Here is a 19159-nt window from a genome sequence, read left to right as displayed (position 1 = left end):
GTCACGTTTGCTAATTTCCAATCCACCGGGACCACCCCAGAGTCTAGTGAATTTCGGTAAATTATCACTAGTGCATCTGCAATTTCCCTAGCCATCTCTTTTAGCACTCTGGGATGCATTCCATCAGGGCCAGGAGACTTGTCTACCTTTAGCCCCATTAGCTTGCCCATCACTCCCTCCTTAGTGATAAAAATCCTCTCAAGGTCCTCACCTGTCATAGCCTCATTTCTATCAGTCGCTGGCATGTTATTTGTGTCTTCCACTGTGAAGACCGACCCAAAAAACCTGTTCAGTTCCTCAGCCATTTCCTCATTTCCCATTATTAAAACTCCCTTCTCTTCTCTTTCAACAAGACCATGGTTGACAGGGTTGTAACCTTCCATCTACCCCTGATAACCGTCCACCCGCTTGTTTATCAAGAATCTATCAAGCTCTGGTATAAAAATATTCAAACACTCTGCTTCCACTGCGTTTTGAGGAAGAGAGTCCCAGGGACTTAATGAGGCGACCCCTTATTTTTAAACAGTGACATTCTTCATTGCCCCTGCTTCCACCACTTTCATAGGCAGTGCGTTCCAGGTCATTACCACTTGCTGCATAAAAAAGTTCTCTCGCACATTCCTTCTCCACCCTACCCCCCCTTTCTTCCCCAAAGCTTTAACTCCATCAGGTTTTCTATTCATTTACATGATGTGGGTATCGCTGGCTCGGCCAGCATTCATTGCCCATCCCGAGTTGCCCTTCAGAAGCTCCTTGCACCATCAGCTAATGGGAACAGCTTTTCTTTGTTGACCTTATCGAAACCTGTGATAATATTGCACATCTGTCAAATCTTCCTTCAATACTCTTTGCGCCAAGAATAACAAGTCAGGAGTGCGATGGAATACTCTCCACTTGCCTGGATGAGTGCAGCTCCAACAGCACTCAAGAAGCTCAACGCCATCCACGACAAAACAGTTCTTCCACAAACATTCAACCCCTCCGTGCTGACAAAGTGTCAGCCGTGTGTACCATCTACAAGATGCGCTGCAGGAACTCACCAAGGCTCGTGAGGCAGCACCTTCCAAACCCACAACCACAGCCACCCAGAAGGACAAGGGCAGCAGATACCTGGGAACCCACCACCTTGAGGTTCACCTCCCAAGACACTCACCATCCTGACGTGAAAATTCAATCACCATTCCTTCACTGTCGCTGGGTCAAAATCCTGGAACGCCCTCCCTAACAGCACTATGGGTGTAACCACACCTCTGTGACTGCAGCAGTTCAAGGCAGCTCACCACCACCTTCCGAAGGGCAACTAGGTTTGGCAATAAATGCTGGCCTAGCCAGTGACGCCCACATCACGCAAGTGAATTAAAAAATCTCTGTTCCTTTTTAGCCCCTTTTGAGGCATGTCATTTGCAGCCAGGCACAGTGAACTCCAAGGATGCAGGCACGGCCACTCTTGCACAAGGTCCCTTCGCAGCAATACAGCAGGCATCAGAAACCTGAAAACTGGGACACCATCAAACTCAACACCCTTCAGTCCATGACACCACAGGTTGGTGCATTGCAGGATCATTTAATCATGGTGGAACCATTTAGACTTCATTTTCTCTCTGTTCATGTAATAGAAATAACAGCAGAAACAGCTCAACAGTGTGTGACATGTTGAACAGGTAAACAAGTGAAGAACAATGACACCAGCAAAATTTGTGTCATTATTTAATATTGATTTTCACACATGTCCTCACCTGCTTGAGTTTCTTTGACCTGATTTTGTGATACAGGCACAATGATATGGTTGGGGGTTCTTTGCAACGTCACTGTTTGAGTCCTTGGCAGCGTGCTTCCTTGCGACTTTATAAGTACTCCGGACTGTTGGACGACCTACAAGTGAAGCAAATTATAGGAGCTAGCAAGCAGGCAAGCTTGGTTCTGCAGCTGTCCAGAAAATCTCCTTTATACAACACTCTCTATTGCTTTAATAGGTTCTCTACAACATCAGGAACACAATAAATAGTCTGGCACAATTACTTCACATCTGGCCTGATATTACATCTATGTAAATGTACAGATTTTAAATCACCACCTTCTCAAGGGGCAGTTAGGGATGGGTAGTAAATGCTGGCCTAGTCAGTGATGCCCACCTCCCTACAACAAATAAAAACATTTACTAGATTACTTTACACAAAGGTAGAAAACAAAAGGACAATAAGCCATTGGCCCCATCTCGTCTCTGCCACCTCTTTGGAAGAGCTGGCCAATTAGCCCAGGGCAGCACAGTGGCTAGCACAGCTGCTTCACCGCTCCAGGGTCCCAGGTTCGATTCCCCGCTGGGTCACTGTCTGTGCGGAGTCTGCACATTTTCCCCATGTCTGCGTGAGTTTCCTCCGGGTGATCCGGTTTCCTCCCACAGTCCAAAGATGTGCAGGTTAGGTGGATTGGCCATGCTACATTGCCAGTGTCCATAAAGGTTAGATGGGGTTACTGGGATAGGGTGGAGGCGTGGGCTTGGGTTGGCTGCTCTTTCCAAGCGCTAGTGCAAACTCGATGGGCCGAATGGCTTCCTTCGGCACTGTAAATTCTATGATTCTATAATTACCACTCCCCTGCTCTTTCCAGACAAGAGATAACTTTTTCCTTTTTAACAAGATGCCCAATTCTACATCCCCCCCCCCCCCCCACACTTTCATATATGAAATTAAATTTAAGCCTTTTAAGTCCATATAATCTTAATTGCACAAAGGGGTTTCTAACGTTTTTTTATTCATTCATGGACTGCGAGTGCTGTCAGCATTTATTGCCCAACCTCAACTGCCCTCGAACTGAGTGGCTTGTTAGGCCAGTTCAGAGGGAGCTTAACAGTTAACCATATTGCTGTGAATCTTGAGTCACAGGTAGGGTACCCAAAGCCAGGGAAAGATGACAGACTTCCTAAAGGACTTGAGTGGATCAGATTGTTTTTTTAAAATGACAATCGACAATGGTTTTGTGGTCATCATTGGGCTTTTTGTTTCCAGATTTATAAAAGATTGATTTCAAATTTAATCTACATTGGTGGATTTGAAAGCAGACGCCCAGAACATTACCCTGGGTGTCTGGATTACTAATTCAGTGGCAACTCCATTACACCACCACCTTTCCAACCAGCAGTTCCAACAACACACATACTGGCATTAGTGTACAACAGGAACGTGTTTGTTTCTTACCACCTGTGGCGATGGCAAGGTCTGCAGGACTTTTGCCTGCTGTGAAGCACTCATTACTGTCATGGTCTTTGTTGCCTGCCCTGGGTTGGCTTGTTTCGATGCTCCAGATACAACTGCAAGGGTAGAGGCTGGAGTTGCAGGTTTCTGTAGGCACTGTTGAATGAAAGCCTGGGAGTTCGGCATCAACCTCCGCAAGGCAGGTAAACTTCGCTGGGGAAAATTGAAAAACGCAAGGTGTTTACAAAATAGTTTTCCTTTAAATGGAACCCTTGCAGAACCGGGCAAGAATGACGCAACAGTTTAGGAACTTATCCGCTCTCAGTCTCTGGAGCACCGGTTCGCCCACTGCAGGCCCCAGTTTTAAAAATCTAAAATAGAAGTCATCTTTAGAAAATATACAAGGAGAGAAGAAACGGCAAACCAATTGTTTTTAAAAGAGCTATCCAGGGCGTATGTGCTGAATCCAGCCTACCCCCTCCCCCAGGCAGCGAGCCCCCCCCCCCCCCCCCCCCCCCACACCGGCAGCGAGGGCGCCCCTGGCAGCGAGGCGGAGAGCCGCAGTCCACCTCCACTCTCAAAGTACAGCAATTATGATAATTTTTTACATTTTACTAGCTTTTGTAAACACTTTCTGCAGTAAAGTTATCTTTACTGAAACAGTTTTTATTGCCCCTTTGAGCCTTTATGCATGTCAGTTTTAGGATGGCTGGATCCTCTCCAATTGACTCCCGTTGTGAAGTATATGCCTCGTCAGCAATTTGGCCATTTGCAGGGTTCTGTGGGGACGCGATCCCTGCAAATGGCAGGTCTTTACTGTAAAACCTTAACATCGTAAGGCGTCCGAGGTCACTTGTATTCTCAGCCACTTGCTGTCTATGGGATCTTGCTGTGTACAAGCTGGCTGCTGCATTTGCTTAACCAGTGGCTGCACTCAAAATAGGGCTGAGATAAATTAAAATTCTTCCTGTACTCAAAGTCATCTCTTCGCCACATCCATCCGCAAAAGACCTCCAGGGTTTAATTTATGAGGTGAGATTACATAAACTAGGCTTAGTCTAGCATACCCAATTATTTTTTTTCAATTAAGGGGCAATTTAGTGTGGCCAATCCACCTATCCTGCATATCTTTTGGGTTGTGGTGGTGAAACCCACGCAGACACGGGGAGAATATGCAAACTCCACACGGAGTGTGACCCAGGACTGGGATTCCAAACCTGGTCCTCAGCGCCGTAGGCAGCAATGCTAACCACTGTGCCACCGTGCTGCCCCCATTTAGGTTGAGGGGCAATTTGATATGGACTTTCAGATTTTGGACATAATTATTTGCAGTTCAGAGAAGATTCACAACTGATTCCTGGGACGGAGGAGTACCTTGGGGAAAGGTAGTACAGGTTGGTCCGTTAATAATAATAATCTTTATTATAATAATCTTTATTTGTGTCACTGGTAGGCTTACATTAACACTGCAATGAAGTTACTATGAAAAGCCCCTAGTCTCCACACTCCGACGTCTGTTCGGGTACACTGAGGGAGAATTCAGAATGTCCAATTCACCTAACAAGCACGTCTCTTTTGGGACTTGTGGGAGGAAACCCACGCAGACACGGGGAGAACACGCAGACTCCGCACAGACAGTGACCCAAGCCGGGAATCGAACCTGGGACCCTGGAGCTGTGAAGCAACAGTGCTAACCACTGTGCACCCGTACCGCCCATAAGCACTGGAGCTTGGAGGAATAAGAGGTGATTTTATTGAAACATAAAACAGAGTAGATGCTGAAAGGATGTTGCTCCTTGCGGGGGAATCTGGAACAAAGGGGCACGGTTTCAAAATGAGGAATATTTATTGAGGGAGCTGATAGTCTGTAGAATTCGCTACCCGGGAGAAGCTGGGCCATTGAATATATTCAAGGCAAAGTTAGGCAGTTAGATTTTTGATTGACAGGGGAGTAGAGGGTTATGGGGGGCAGACAGGAAAGTGGAGTTGATGCAACAATCAGCACAGCCAGGGTCTGACTGTAAGGTGAGCAGGCTCGGTCCTCGCTCTTGAGGACTCTTGAAAGGGCAGATGCAGACAAACGTTCTCCTACTGCTGGGAGAAAGTAAGCCAAAGGGACATAACCATGCACTCAGAGCCAGAGGGGATAAAATAATCCTGCGTGCAAACAACGATAAAAATGTGGAACACTCCCCCACCAAAAACAATTTTAATTCAGACACCAAGATATTTGCTAGCCCAAGGGTAATAAGGAACATGGGACCAAAGTGAGTGAATGGAGTTCAGATACAGATCAGCCATGATCTCACTGCGTGGCGCAACAGGCTCACGGGGCTGAGTGGCCTATTTCTGCCCCCATGTGCCTATCATGGATTACATTCCTCCAGCGTGTTCCTAGTGGAGAGGTGTATTAAATCGGTTGCTAACGGCTAGTGCACGGAGTGAGTAACGTTTAGGAATACATATTACGTAACTGTGCTTTGTATTTCTCACCTCTTCAAAACTAATCACATTTTCAGATTTAGAACGAGATGCAAAATTTGAGCGTTTGTTAAATTTCCCTCTGCCTCACTTGCGCCTGGATCAACTGCAGGAACAGCAGCGCTGTTTCAGCAGTACGATAGATGCTTATGGTACTGTTCTCCATGAGCTGTGCAAACAGTGCTCTCTGCTGCCTCTGAGCAGGTACTGAGACACTCGACCAGACTGAAATCAAAAAGCACCCACGGAATAGCCCATGCACCCAGAGCTTGCTCTTCCATCATCCTGCTGCCCTCCTGGGACGAAGCATCCAGGGAACAGATGGTCAAATCTCATTATGGCGATTAAACTATCTGAATTTAGACTCCCCCACCCCAAGTGACCACAAAGCAATCAGATATTTCTTCAGACTACAACTGATCCACTAATGTCCTTAGCTGAGCCACGTCTGCAGCGGTTCAAGGTGACTCACCACAACAACTTCTCAGGGCAACAAATGCTGATCTCGCCAGCGATGCCCACATCTGCAGACTGAAGGAAATCTAACCAGTTGTGAACTTCCTCTCAAAAAGTGAAATGGATGGGGGTTGGATTCTAAAACTAACATTTCCTGACCCTCAACCTAAAAATTAAGCAAATCTCCACAATAGTCACCCAGAGACTGTTTAAACTTAAGTTGTACTGAAAAAGGTGAGTGACTTAAAGGAATTAATTGTTGCCTGCTGCATTTTCAAATCAAGATGTGCCCAGAGTCAGGAACGCAGCCTGCCAAGTGTGAAAAGACATTGGAACATCAGGTTGAAAATAAGTAGTTAATGGCAGTTAGAGATGAGTTAAAGCCATCGGAATTAAAAATGCAGGAAAAAGATGAGCAAGCTGTGGCAGAGCAGGTAGCAACAGTATTCAAAGCTATTAGATCATACATCATAGAATTTACACTACAGAAAGAGTCCATTCAGCCTATCGGGTCTGCACCAGCCCTTCGAAAAAGCACCCTTCTTAAGCCCATGACTCCATCCCATTCCTGTAACCCAGTAACCCCACCTAACCTTTTGGAAACTATGGGGCAATTGATCATGGCCAACCCACCTCACCTGGACATCTTTAGACTGTGGGAGGAAACCAGAGGAAACCCACGCAGAAACGAGGAGAAACTGCAAACTCCACACAGACAGTGAACCGAGGACAGAATTGAACCCGGGTCCCTGGCACAGTGAGGTAGCAGTGCTGACCACCGTGCAAGGGATGCTTGAAAAGAGAATGGAAAAGTTTGGAGAGCGGAGCAGGCAGGATAAAAGAGCAAAAGAAAGCACGAGACTAAGAGCAGAGTGGTAGTTCAGGGCTGGGACATCCGGAGTTGACATCAGGGTTCAAACATGACACGAGCGAGTGGAGGCAGCTGACTGGGTAAGTACGGTCATTAAGTATTTACTATTTTTAATCATTTATAGTTTGTAAAGTTTATATTTTGTGGTCCAAAGCTTGTAAGGGCTATATTCCAGGCTACTAAAGGAGATGGCGGGGGAAATAGTAAATGCGCTTGTGGCAATTTACCAAAATTTGCTGGATGTGGATTTCCAGAAGACATTCGACAAGGTGACGCACAAAAGGCTGCTGCATAAGATAACGGTGCACGGTGTTACGGGTAATGTATTAGCATGGATAGAGGATTGGTTAACTGACAGAAAGCAAAGAGTGGGGATAAATGGGAGATTTTCTGGTCAGCGATCAGAAGGCTAGAGGTGTGACTCAGGGATCAGTATTGGGTCTGCAATTGTTCACAATTTATATAGCTGTATCGGGTACTGGTGAGGCCACACCTGGAGTACTGTGTACAGTTTTGGTCTCCTTACTTGAGAAAGGATGCACTGGCACTGGAGGGGATGCAGAGGATATTCACTAGGCTGATTCTGGAGTTGAGAGGATCGGCTTATGAGGAGAGGCTGAGTAGACTTGGCCCATGCTCATTGGAATTTAGAAGAATGAGGGGTATCTGATAGAAACAGAAAATTATGAGGGGAATCGATGAGATAGAAGCAGGGAGGTGGTTTCCACTGGTGGGTGAAACTAGAACTTGGGGCATAGTCTCAAGACAAGGGGGAGCAGATTTAGGACCAAGTTGAGGAGGAACTTCTTCACCCAGAGGGTTGTGAATCGGGGGAATTCCCTGCCCAGTGAAGCAGTTGAGGCAACCTCGTTGAATGTTTTGAAGGCAAAGGTAGGTAGATAGATTTCTGAACAGTGAAGGAATTAAGGGTTATGGTGAGCGGCTGGGTAAGTGGAGCTGAGTCCACAAAAAGATCTGGCAATATCTTATTGAATGGCAGAGCAGGCTCGAGGGGGCAGATGGCCTACTCCTGCTCCTTGTTCGTATGCTCTTATTCTGCAATAACAGGAACCAGAGACGAAGAGCTAGGGAGTAATTGAATTTAAGTCTCTTCCAAAAGGTTTAAATAAAAGGGGTATGTCATGGCACGAGCGCTCAAAGCTGCGTTGTGCTCCTCCTGTTCAATGTTGGAACATAAGAACTAGGAGCAGGAGTAGGTCATCTGGCCCTTCGAGCCTGCTCCGCCATTCAATGAGATCATGGCTGATGGTTTGTGGGCTCAGCTTCACTTTCCGGCCAGAACTCCATAACCCTTAATCCCTTTATTCTTCAAAAAAACTATATATCGTTATCTTAAAAACACTTAATGAAGGAGCTTCAACTGTTTCACTGGGCAGGGAATTCCACAGATTCACAACACTTTAGGTGAAGAAGTTCCTCCTAAACTCGGTCCTAAATCTACTTCCCCTTATTTTGAGGCTATGCCCCCTAGTTCTGCTTTCACCTCTCAGTGGAAGCAACCTGCCCACATCTGTCTTATCTATTCCCTTCATAATTTTATATGTTTTGCTAAGATCCCCCCTCATCCTTCTAGATTCCAGAGTACTGTCCCAGTCTACTCAACCCCTCCTCGTAATCCAACCCCCTCAGCTCTGGGATTAACCTAGTGAATCTCCTCTGCACACCCTCCAGCGCCAGTACGTCCTTTCTCAGGCAAGGAGACCAAAACTGAACACAATACTCCAGGTGTGGCCTCACTAACACCTTATACAATTGCAACATAACCTCCCTAGTCTTAAACTCCATCCCTCTAGCAATGAAGGACAAAATTCCATTTGCCTTCTTAATCACCTGTTGCACCTGTAAACCAACTTTTTGCGACTCCTGCACTAGCACACCCAGGTCCCTCTGCACAGCAGCATGTTTTAATATTTTATCATTTAAATAATAATCCCTTTTGCTATTATTCCTACCAAAATGGGTAACCTCACATTTGTGGCCACGGGGACTGGAAGCCAGGAACATTTCCAGTCCCTGGGGCCAGCATATGTGCAGAAACTGCCTCCAGCTGCAGCTCCTGGGAAGCCAGGTTTTGGAGCTGGAGGAGCGATTGGGGACACTGTGGAGCATCCACAAGGCGGAGGGTATCGTAGACAACACCAATAGAGGGGTGGCCGCACCACAGGTGAGGACACCAGAGGCAGGAAGGGAATGTGTAACCACCAAGCAGAAGTTGACAGATTTCTAGATACCAATGACATTAAGGCATATGGGACAGTGCGGAAAGATGGCGCTGAGGTAGAAGATCAGCCATGATCCAGTTAAATGATACAGAAGGTTCAAGGGGGCAGAATGGTCGACTCCTAAGTTTCTACTTTCACATATCCCTGTAATTTTTTTCCCTTCTAAGCACGTGTCTAGTTTTCATCTGGAAGTTACTACACAATTTATATCCATCACCTTATCACACATCGCTTTCTGAATCCTAACCAAATTTGTTTTAAGCTGATATGGCAAATGAACCAATGTACAATGAAAGCTAGATGATCAGTAAATGACTACAGCACAGGAGGCAGCCATTCAGCCCATCGTGTTAATGTTTGTTCTTGGCAAGAGCAACTCACCTGATGCCACGCCCACACCCCTTGCCCTGCCAACTTACGTCATGTGATGAATGAAGGAATTTTGGGTATATGATATATGCATTTGGTGCAGTAAGGGTTAAAAACCTGGATTAGTATGTGACTGCTGTAGTCATGTTTTTAAGGATCCTGGTTTGAAAGAGAGCAGGCTTTCTGGAGACAGAGGTGCAATTAAAGCATCATAAAAGTTGGACTAACGGAAGTTGGTTTTATAAAGTTAGTTCCCTGGGGAAACATTGGGTTTAGCTTAATAAGGATAAGGATGATGAAACTAATGGGAGAAGCTAGGGCTGTACCAGGTCTCCAGCAGACAGGCAAAGATTAGGCTTGGTTGGAAGGTCGGGCGGCGCAGTGGTTACCACTGCTGCCTCACAGTGCTGAGAACCCGGGTTCGATCCCGGCCCAATGTCCGCGTGGAGTTTGCACATTCTCCCCGTGTTTGCGTGGGTCGCATGCCCACAACGCAAAAGATGAGCATGGTAGGTGGATTGGTCACGGCAAATTGTCCCTTAAATTGAAAAAAAAAAGAATTAGGTAATCTAAAAGTATTTACAAAAAAAGGTTTGGTTGGAAGGCGAGAAGAGATGCAGTTTCTGAAGATGACAGTCATTATCCTGACAGGGCCCAGATCTCTCTCTTCAAATAGTCTCAAAAGATCTCTATCCAATGTTTGCCAAGTAACCCTGTGTTTGCTGACTGTATTTGAAAGTGGATGGGGAAGTGAGATGGGTTTTGCTTGAGTGGAGATAAAAATATCAGTTGGAAGGCAGCACGGTGGCGCAGTGGTAGCACTGCAGTCTCACGGCGCCAAGGTCCCAGGTTCGATCCCGGCTCTGGGTCACTGTCCGTGTGGAGTTTGCACATTCTTCCCATGTTTGCGTGGGTTTCGCCCCCACAACCCAAAGATGTGCAAGATAGGTGAATTGAACATGTTAAATTGCGCCTTAATTGGAAAATAATGAATTGGGTACTCTAAATTGAAAAACAAAATATCAGTTAGGAGGGTTTCATTTCATTTTTTAAAAATAAATTTAGTGCACCCAATTCATTTTTTCCAATTAAGGGGCAATTTCGCATGGCCAATCCACCTACCCTGCACAGCTTTGTGTTGTGGGGGCGAAACGCATGCAAACATGGGGAGAACGTGCAAACTCCACACGGGCAGTAACCCAGAGCCGGGATCGAACCTGGGACCTCGGCGCTGCGAGGCAGCAGGGCTAACCCACTGTGCCACATTGCTGCCCCTTCAGTTCATTGTTACGCATTGTTTAACTGGTAATTGTAAGCTATTTTCTTTATATTATAATTAGTAATACTGTTTGTCTTTTTAATCTACCATATCCGTATTTGTGCTTGGAGTCACTCTCAGAGCTAAGTATCTTTTCCTCACAGTCTGACCAATTAAATAAAATATTGGGATTTGTCTGGTATTCTAGCAACTGTTGGGGTCTGGTCTGGGATCGCAATAATTTTCAGATAATGATTCAATTCTCTTTGCAATGTCATGATTAAACCTCCCTCCACCACACACACACTCATCAGTCCATTCCAGATCATAGATCATAGAAGATCATAGAATTTACAGTGCAGAAGGAGGCCATTCAGCCCATTGAGTCTGCACCGGCTCTTGGAAAGAGCACCCTACCCAAGTTCAACACCTCCACCCTATCCCCATAACCCAGTAACCCCACCCAACACTAAGGGCAATTTTGGACACTAAGGGCAATTTATCATGGCCAATCCACCTAACCTGCACATCTTTGGACTGTGGGAGGAAACCGGAGCACCCGGAGGAAACCCACGCACACACGGGGAGGATGTGCAGACTCCGCACAGACAGTGACCCAAGCCGGAATCGAACCTGGGACCCTGGAGCTGTGAAGCCATTGTGCTAACCACAATGCTACCGTGCTGCCCTACTCACTCGCTGCAAAAATAGTTTTTTCTTCATATTAAAACCGATATCCTTTGGTTCTTGTGCCTTCCACTAATAAGAGCAGTTTCTCCCATATTTACTCTGCCCAGACCCCTTGATCAAATCTGCTCTCGAACTTCTCTGCTCCAAGGAGAACAGTCCCAGCTTCGCCAATCTATCCACGTAACTGAAGTGTAATCTAACAGTTTCTAGCTTTGAAATCTGCACATTATAGCAAGTTAACACATAGTTACCTTAAGAAAAGGCACAAGGTAAGGCTGTGGTGAAGACTTGAGTTCTTTGTACAACTGGTTTGTGAATTCTTCTACTTCCATCTTCCCATCCTGAAGGAGAACAGATTGCATTGCACAATTGTAACAAACGCCCGAGTACAGCATAATAAATTGCCGAAAGCCTTGCTCGGATGTATTGATCATTTTACCAAGAATGCTGAATGGCAATAACATGGAGATTTGGTGGACTGCAGCTGTCTGAGCGGCACCACGCAAATTCTACAAATCGGTCAGTATGTTGGACGTGCGATGAAACAACCTCAGTGATAGTCAAGTTTATTCAAGCTTCCCACCTATAGCAGAGTAAAAAGTTAGATAGGGAGCCCTGCTTTGAAGACAGCTCTGCAGTCGCTGATTTGAATTCATACTACAGGGGGAAAAAAAAGGTGCTGACTGGTCGACAAGTCAACTGATTGGTCGGGGCATTGCAGTGGAGAAACCAACAGGCTCCCCAGGTAATTAAAATAAGGGACAAGGCTTGAACACATTCCTTTTGTTTGCAGAGAACAGGTCCTTGTGTATGAACGTATAGATTCAGCTGGAACTCTCTGTTTTTCCTCATGAGTGTAAGGTGAAAAGCTTCGGCAATGTCAGAAAATAGTGATAACATGGGGGTATCAGGGGAAAGTCAAAAAATTGCTATTTTCTGCCTGTTACATATTTTAAGCACCATGAGGAAAACGCAAGCGGCTTAAGGCATGGGCAGTTTTGTTACGCTGGTATGTTGATATGCCCAGCAACACTGCAGGCAGATGCTTACCGAAGGCAAGCTGGCAATGGGGAACAGAATATAATGGGTTTGTACAAGGTCGACGCAGATGTAGACATTACGATGGAGAACTGTGAAGTATTAGAGATATTAACAGAGAGGAGGAGGTTTGTAGCAGGTATAGCAGCCTTAAAAGTGGATAAATCCACAGGGCCAGATAAGATGTATCCCAGGCCAAAACGGGAGGCAATGGAGGAGACATCAGGGGAACTAACAGTAATGTTCAAATCATCTGTGGCCACAGGAGAGGTGTCAGGGGACTGGAGGACAGTGTGGCACGGTGGTTAGCACTGCTGTCTATGGCACTGAGAACCCTGGTTCGATCCGGCCCCGGGTCACTGTCTGTGTGGAGTTTTCACATTCTCCCCGTATCTGTGTGGGTTTCACCCCCACAACCCAAAGATGAGGTTAGGTGGATTGATAATGCTAAATTGCCCCTTAATTGGGAAAAAAATAATTGGGTATTCTAAATTTATTTTTAGAAAAGAGGACTGGAGAACAGCTAGCATTGTCCCATTATTAAAAATGAGAGTAAGACCAGGCAATTATAGGCCAGTCAGTCTAACCATAGGTGGTGGGGACGTTACTGGAAGAATTCTGAGCGACAGAATATATCTGCATTTGGATAGACACAATTACTTGGGATAGTCAGCATTGATTTCGTAAGCAAAGGTCGTGCCTGATTAATTTAATCAAATCTTTTGGGGAGGTAACCAGGAGTGCTGTTAAGGGCAATGCGTTTGATGTGGTCTATATGGACTTTAGCCAGGCTTTTGCTAAGGTGCCTCATGGCAGGCTGGTCAAGGGCCCATGGGATCTAAGGCAAAATGGCACATTGGATCCAAAATTGGCCATGAGGCAGGAAGCAGAGGGTCAGGGATGTTTCTGCGACTGGAGGTCTGGTTCCAATTGGGTTCTGCGGTGCTCAGGAATGGGGCTCCTGCTATTAGTGTACACTAATGATTCAGATTTAAATGTACGGGGTATGATCAAAAAGTTCACTGATAACATGAAAATTGGCAGGGTGGTAAATAGGGAGGGCGATAGCCATAGGCTGCAGGAGGATATCAATGGACTGGCCATATGGGCTGGGCAGTGACAAGTAGAATTCAACCTGGAAAAATGTGAGGTAATGGACTTGGAGGAGACTAACATGGCAAAAAATTGCACTATGAATGGTAGGACCCTAGAAAGCACTTAAGATTAGAGTGCAAATCGACTGTCACGACACCCTGGGCTAGCATGTGGTCAATTCCAGCCCCATACAACCGTGAGTCGCAACACAGGTGAGATTAGATTTTATTTAAACCCCCCCTACAACTGTGCATAATAGTTGTCTTAGTTGAGGGTATTTCTACTTTATGTTATTTTATTGGTTAACATTTATTTCATCTGTAATAATCACAAAATGCCTGGGACATCATTCTCTTGCTTTCAAACCTTCCCTCACATTATAACAAATTGCAAACAAAAAAGTGGAGGGCAATTGTTTCAAGCTTCCCTTCTGTGATTTAGAATAACCCGACGTTTACCATCAGCTGTGTCATTAAAACATGTCTCTCTTTTCAGCAATGTTAAAATTATAAATTATTTATCTGCTGAACAGTTGCCACAAAGAAGCAGTGTCAAATGTTAAAGGGAAACTCATCTTACCAGTAGTTTTTGCACTAAAGTCTTCACATTACATGACATTTGTGGTGAGTGGGATCCACTGGAAGCCAATTTAATTAATGTTGCAAGGAAGTTCTTGCATTTCTTCACATTTTCCAAAGTTTCCTACAAAAACATTCAACAGTATTAAGACAAATTGAAGAGGGGGAATCCTTGGCAAAATACCTTGTTCTCGATTCCCCCAGCAGAGGAATTATTGCTCTTCTCAATCCAGAAATCATCTTAAACACCTCTATTTGATCACCCCTTTATTTTCAACATGCAAGTGAATACCAGTCAAGTTTATGCAACCTATCCTCATAATTCAAACCTCACAGGCCAAAAGCACTGCACTACTTAAATCGAGATGGATTGCAGAACTTGATGGTAGAGGCATCTGGGTGACTTGGGACACGGATCACAAAGTTAGTATGCAGGTTAGTTGAAGGGTTAATAACAAGGGGGTATCATTTTAAGGTGAGGGGCAGGAGGTCGAGAGAGGATTTGAGGAAACATGTTTTCACGTAGAAGGTGACAAGAGTCTGGAATTCACTGCTGGGAGGGTAGTAGAGGTGAGAAACCTCAACATTTAACAATGCACTTATGAGCACTTAAAATATCGTAACATTCGAGGCCAGGACCCAAGTGCCTAGGAAGTAGGATTTGTGTAGATTTAGCGCAGTTTTGTCAGTGCAGACTTGATGGGCCTCTCTTCTGTAATCGTAATATTCTGTGTCTCTAGATACAACAAGTTATTAAGGTGTTTGTTGCAAGGGGAATGGAATATAAAAGTGCAGAGGTTTTACCGCAGCTGTACAGGACCTTGATGAAGCCGCATTTGGAATACTGTCTGCAGCCTTGGTCTCCTATTTGATAGAAGATATAACTGCATTTAAACAGAGAAGGTTGACTTGACTCATTCCTAGGATGAGGGGCTTGTCTTATGAGGAAGGTTGACGAGGTTGGGCCTACAACCCATTGAAGTTTAGAAGAATGAGAGGTGACCTTATAGAAACCTACAAAGTCCTGAGGGTATTTGATCGGGTGGATACCAAGAGGATGTTAAAGTGATGTAAGGAGACATCAACAATGCTATTAATCAGCACTTGTTTAGCAATAATCTGTTAACTGACATTTAGTTTGGGTTCCGCCAGGTCCACTCAGCTCCTGACCTCATTGCAGCCTTAGTTCAAACACGGACAAAAGAGCCGAACTCCATGGGTGAGGGGAGAATGACTCCCTTGACATCAAGGCCACATTTCACTAAGTGTGGTGTCAACGAGCCCGAGCAAAACTGGGTCATTGGGAATTAGGGAGAAGGGCTGCTGATCAGAGTCATGGCTGGCACAAAGGAAGCTGGTTGTTTTATTTGAAGGCAGTCGTCTCAGCTCCAAGACATCACCGCAGGAGTTCCTCAGGGTAGTGTCCTCGGCTCAACCATCTTGGTTGCTTTATCAATGACATTCCCTCCATCACAAGATGAGAAGTGGGGATGTTTGCTGATGACTGCACAATGTTCAGCACCATTCACGACTCCTGAGACACTGAAACAGTCCATGTCCAAATTCAGCAACACCTGGACAATGTCCAGGCTTGGGCTGACAAGTAACATTCATGCCACACAAGTGCCAGCCAATGACCATCTCCAACAAGAGAGAATCTAACCATCAACCCTTGAAATTCAATGGCATTGCTGTCGCTGACTCCCCCACTATAAACATCCTGGACAGTGGACAGAGGGTGGGGTTTACCATTAACCAGAAACTGAACTGCATTAACTATATAAATACTGTGGGCAAGGGCAGCACGGTGGTTAGCACTGCTGTCTCATGGCTCTGAGGCCCCAGGTTCGATCCCGGCTCTGGGTCAGTCTCCGTGTGGAGGTTGCACATTTTCCCTGTGTTTGCGTGGGTTTCGCCCCCACAACCCAAAGATGTGCAGGTTAGGTGGATTGGCCACGCTAAATTGCCCCTTGGAAAAATGAATTGGGCATTCTAAATTTTTTTTAAATACTGTGGTCACAAGAGCAAGTCAGAGGTTCGGATACCTGCAGCAAGGAACTCGCCTGCTAACTTCCCAAAGCCTGTCCACCATCTACAAGGCACAAGTCAGGAGTGGGATGGAATACTCTCCACTTGCCTGGATGAGTGCAGCTCCAACAACACTCAAGAAGCTCGGCACCATCCAGGACAAAGCAGCCCACTTGATTGGCACTCCATCAAGTATTCTCACTCTCCACTCCCGACACAGTGGCAGCAGTATGTAGCATCTACAAGATGTACTGCAGCAACTCAACAAGGTTTCTTCGGCAGCATCTTCCAAACTCATGACTGCTACCACCTTGAAGGACAAGGGGCAGCAGATACATGGGAGCACCACCATCTGGAAGTTCCCCTCCAAGCCACACATCATCCTGACTTGGATATATTTATATTGGACATTCCTTCACTGTCGATGACTCACTCGTAGAAATCCCTCCCCAACAGCACTGTGGGTGCACCTGCACCACATGGACTGCATTGGTTCACCACCACATTCTCAACACCCAATTCATTATTTTGCAATGAAGGGGGGATTTAGCGTGGCCAATCCACCTACCCTGCATATGTTTGGGTTGTGGGGATGAAACCCACGCAAACACGGGAAGAATGTGCAAACTCCACATGGACAGCGACCCAGAGCCAGGATTGAACCTGGGACCTCGGCGCCGTGAGGCCGCAGTGCTAACCAGTGCGCCACCGTGCTGCCCCCACCACCACATTCTCAAGAGCAATGACAGATGGGAAATAAATGCTGGCCTGGTCAGCAAAATGTATACCCTGTGAACGAATAAACAAAAACTTCAAAACAGCTTAATTGGCTTCAAAGCACATTCTGATGTCCACTGGTGAAGAAAAACATACAAATACAAACCCCACCCCCTCCCCGCCTTCAATTTTGATTCACTTCAAAGTCTTACCGGTGACGCGCTGGGCTGTACAATGGGCACAGTGGCTGAACGGTCTGCTGGCACCGATGCTTGCTTCTGGACAACTGTTGATGTGGCCTTTGGTGCAATCACCGAACCCGCAGTCTGCGGCTTAATGATATTAAAAATAAAGTTGCAATTAAAAGCTGATGCACGTACCATGCTGTATAATTAATATTTCTTATTAGAAATACATTTTTATAGACAAATGATCAAGAAACAAAGGTATGTTCATCACAAAGAAGCAGAATAATTGTTAGCTCATGCATGGGAACAGCACCACTTGAAAGTTCCCCTCCAAGTGACCAAATGAGTGGTTTGGTCGACCCATTTCAGAGGGGCAGATCCACGTTGCTGTGGATCTGCACCCAGACCAGGCCAGCAGATTTCCTTCCCTAAAGGACATGAGTGAACCGGGTGGATTTTTATGATAACCGGCAATGGTTTCATGGTCATTATCAGACTTTTCATTCCAGATTATTATTGAATTTGAATTTCGCCATCGGCCAGGTTGGGATTCGAACCCGGGACCCCAGATGATCACCCTGCGCCTCAGGATCATTAGTCCACTGACACTACCATTAAGCCACTGCCTCCCCACAACTTCATTATGCAAGGAGAAATTCACAGGTAACATTGCTTGTTTGTTAACGATCAGACAACGATCTTACATCAGAACTGAAAAGGTCAAGACCGGAAATGTTCACTCTTCCACAGTATATTACATACTACCACAATTTGATTGTAACCAGAGCAGCAAATGCATTAAAATAATTCAGAATTTGACACATTAGGCATTTTTCTATATAAAAATAGATTGTCTTTAAAATGGTAGGACTGAGAGATGGGTATTCAGAGGGACCTGGAGGTCCATGTACATGGTTCACAGAAACTCAACATGCAGAGATTGGAAGAAATTAAGAAATGGTATTATAAAGGATGGAATTTAGATGTTTGCGGTCCAGGCGAGGGTACAGGAGGGGTGATTGGGGGAGCTGTCGTTTAGATTAGTAGGGGGAAGCTTTAGGTACCTAGGTATTCAAGTGGCGCGGGAATGGGACCGGCTGCAGAAAATCTGGCCCGACTAGTAGATCAAATGAAGGACGATTTTCGGAGATGGGACGCGCTCCCTTTGTCATTAGCTGGGAGGATGCAGACGGTGAAGATGACGGTCCTCTCGAGATTCCTGTTCGTGCTTCAATGTCTCCCCATCTTTATTCCACGGTCCTTTTTTAAAACGGGGCAACAAAGTGATCTCTGGCTTTGTCTGGGCGGGCAAGATCCCGCGGGTAAGGAAGGTAATGCTTGAGCGGAGTCGGGGAGAGGGCGGGCTGGCGCTGCCAAATTTTAGTAACTATTACTGTGCGGCGAATATAGCCATGATCAGGAAGTGGGTGGTGGGGGAGGGATCGGCATGGGAGCGTATGGAGGCGGCTTCATGCCAGGGCACCAGTCTGGGGGTGTTGGTAACTGCCCCTCTGCCGTTCCCTCCGGCACAGTACTCCACCAGCCCCATGGTGGTGGCGACCCTGTGAGTCTGTGGGCAATGGAGGAGACATGTGGGAGCAGAGAGAGCATTGGTCTGGTCCCCAATCTGTAATATTCACCGGTTTGTCCCGGGAAGTATAGATGGAGGGGTTTCCGGATATGGCGGAGAGCGGGGATTGAGAGGATGGGGGATATGTTTATAGAGGGGAGCTTGCCGAGTATGAGGGCGCTGGAGGAGATGTTTGGGTTGGCGATGGGAAACAAATTCAGGTATCTGCAGGTGTGGGGATTCCTACGTAAACAGCTGTCAACCTTCCCGCTCCTACCGCTAAGGGGGATTCAGGACAAGGTAGATTCCAGAGGGTGGGTAGGAGAAGGGAGCGTCTCGGACATTTACAAGAAACTTATGGGGTCAGAGGAGATGCAGAACGAGGA

At 46.0% G+C, this 19159-nt stretch overlaps 1 protein-coding gene across 1 annotated transcript in view; it reads right to left on the bottom strand.

Annotated features, from left to right (window-relative positions):
• LOC119972901 (transcription initiation factor TFIID subunit 4-like) overlaps positions 1-19159 on the bottom strand; it is a 167494-nt gene that overhangs the window by 137867 nt on the left and 10468 nt on the right. The window contains exons 4-8 of the mRNA XM_038810446.1: positions 17228-17347; positions 14272-14394; positions 11811-11900; positions 3195-3404; positions 1737-1872 (exon numbers count right to left, since the gene is read on the bottom strand). Of these exons, the coding sequence (XP_038666374.1) occupies positions 1737-1872; positions 3195-3404; positions 11811-11900; positions 14272-14394; positions 17228-17347 (679 nt within the window). The remainder of the gene's footprint in view (positions 1-1736; positions 1873-3194; positions 3405-11810; positions 11901-14271; positions 14395-17227; positions 17348-19159) is intronic.

Source organism: Scyliorhinus canicula, chromosome 10, assembly GCF_902713615.1.
Source record: "Scyliorhinus canicula chromosome 10, sScyCan1.1, whole genome shotgun sequence".
Classification (NCBI taxonomy): Eukaryota; Metazoa; Chordata; class Chondrichthyes; order Carcharhiniformes; family Scyliorhinidae; genus Scyliorhinus; species Scyliorhinus canicula.
The sequence above is the reverse complement of the archived record's forward strand: the minus strand, read 5'-3'. Positions and strand labels throughout refer to the sequence as shown.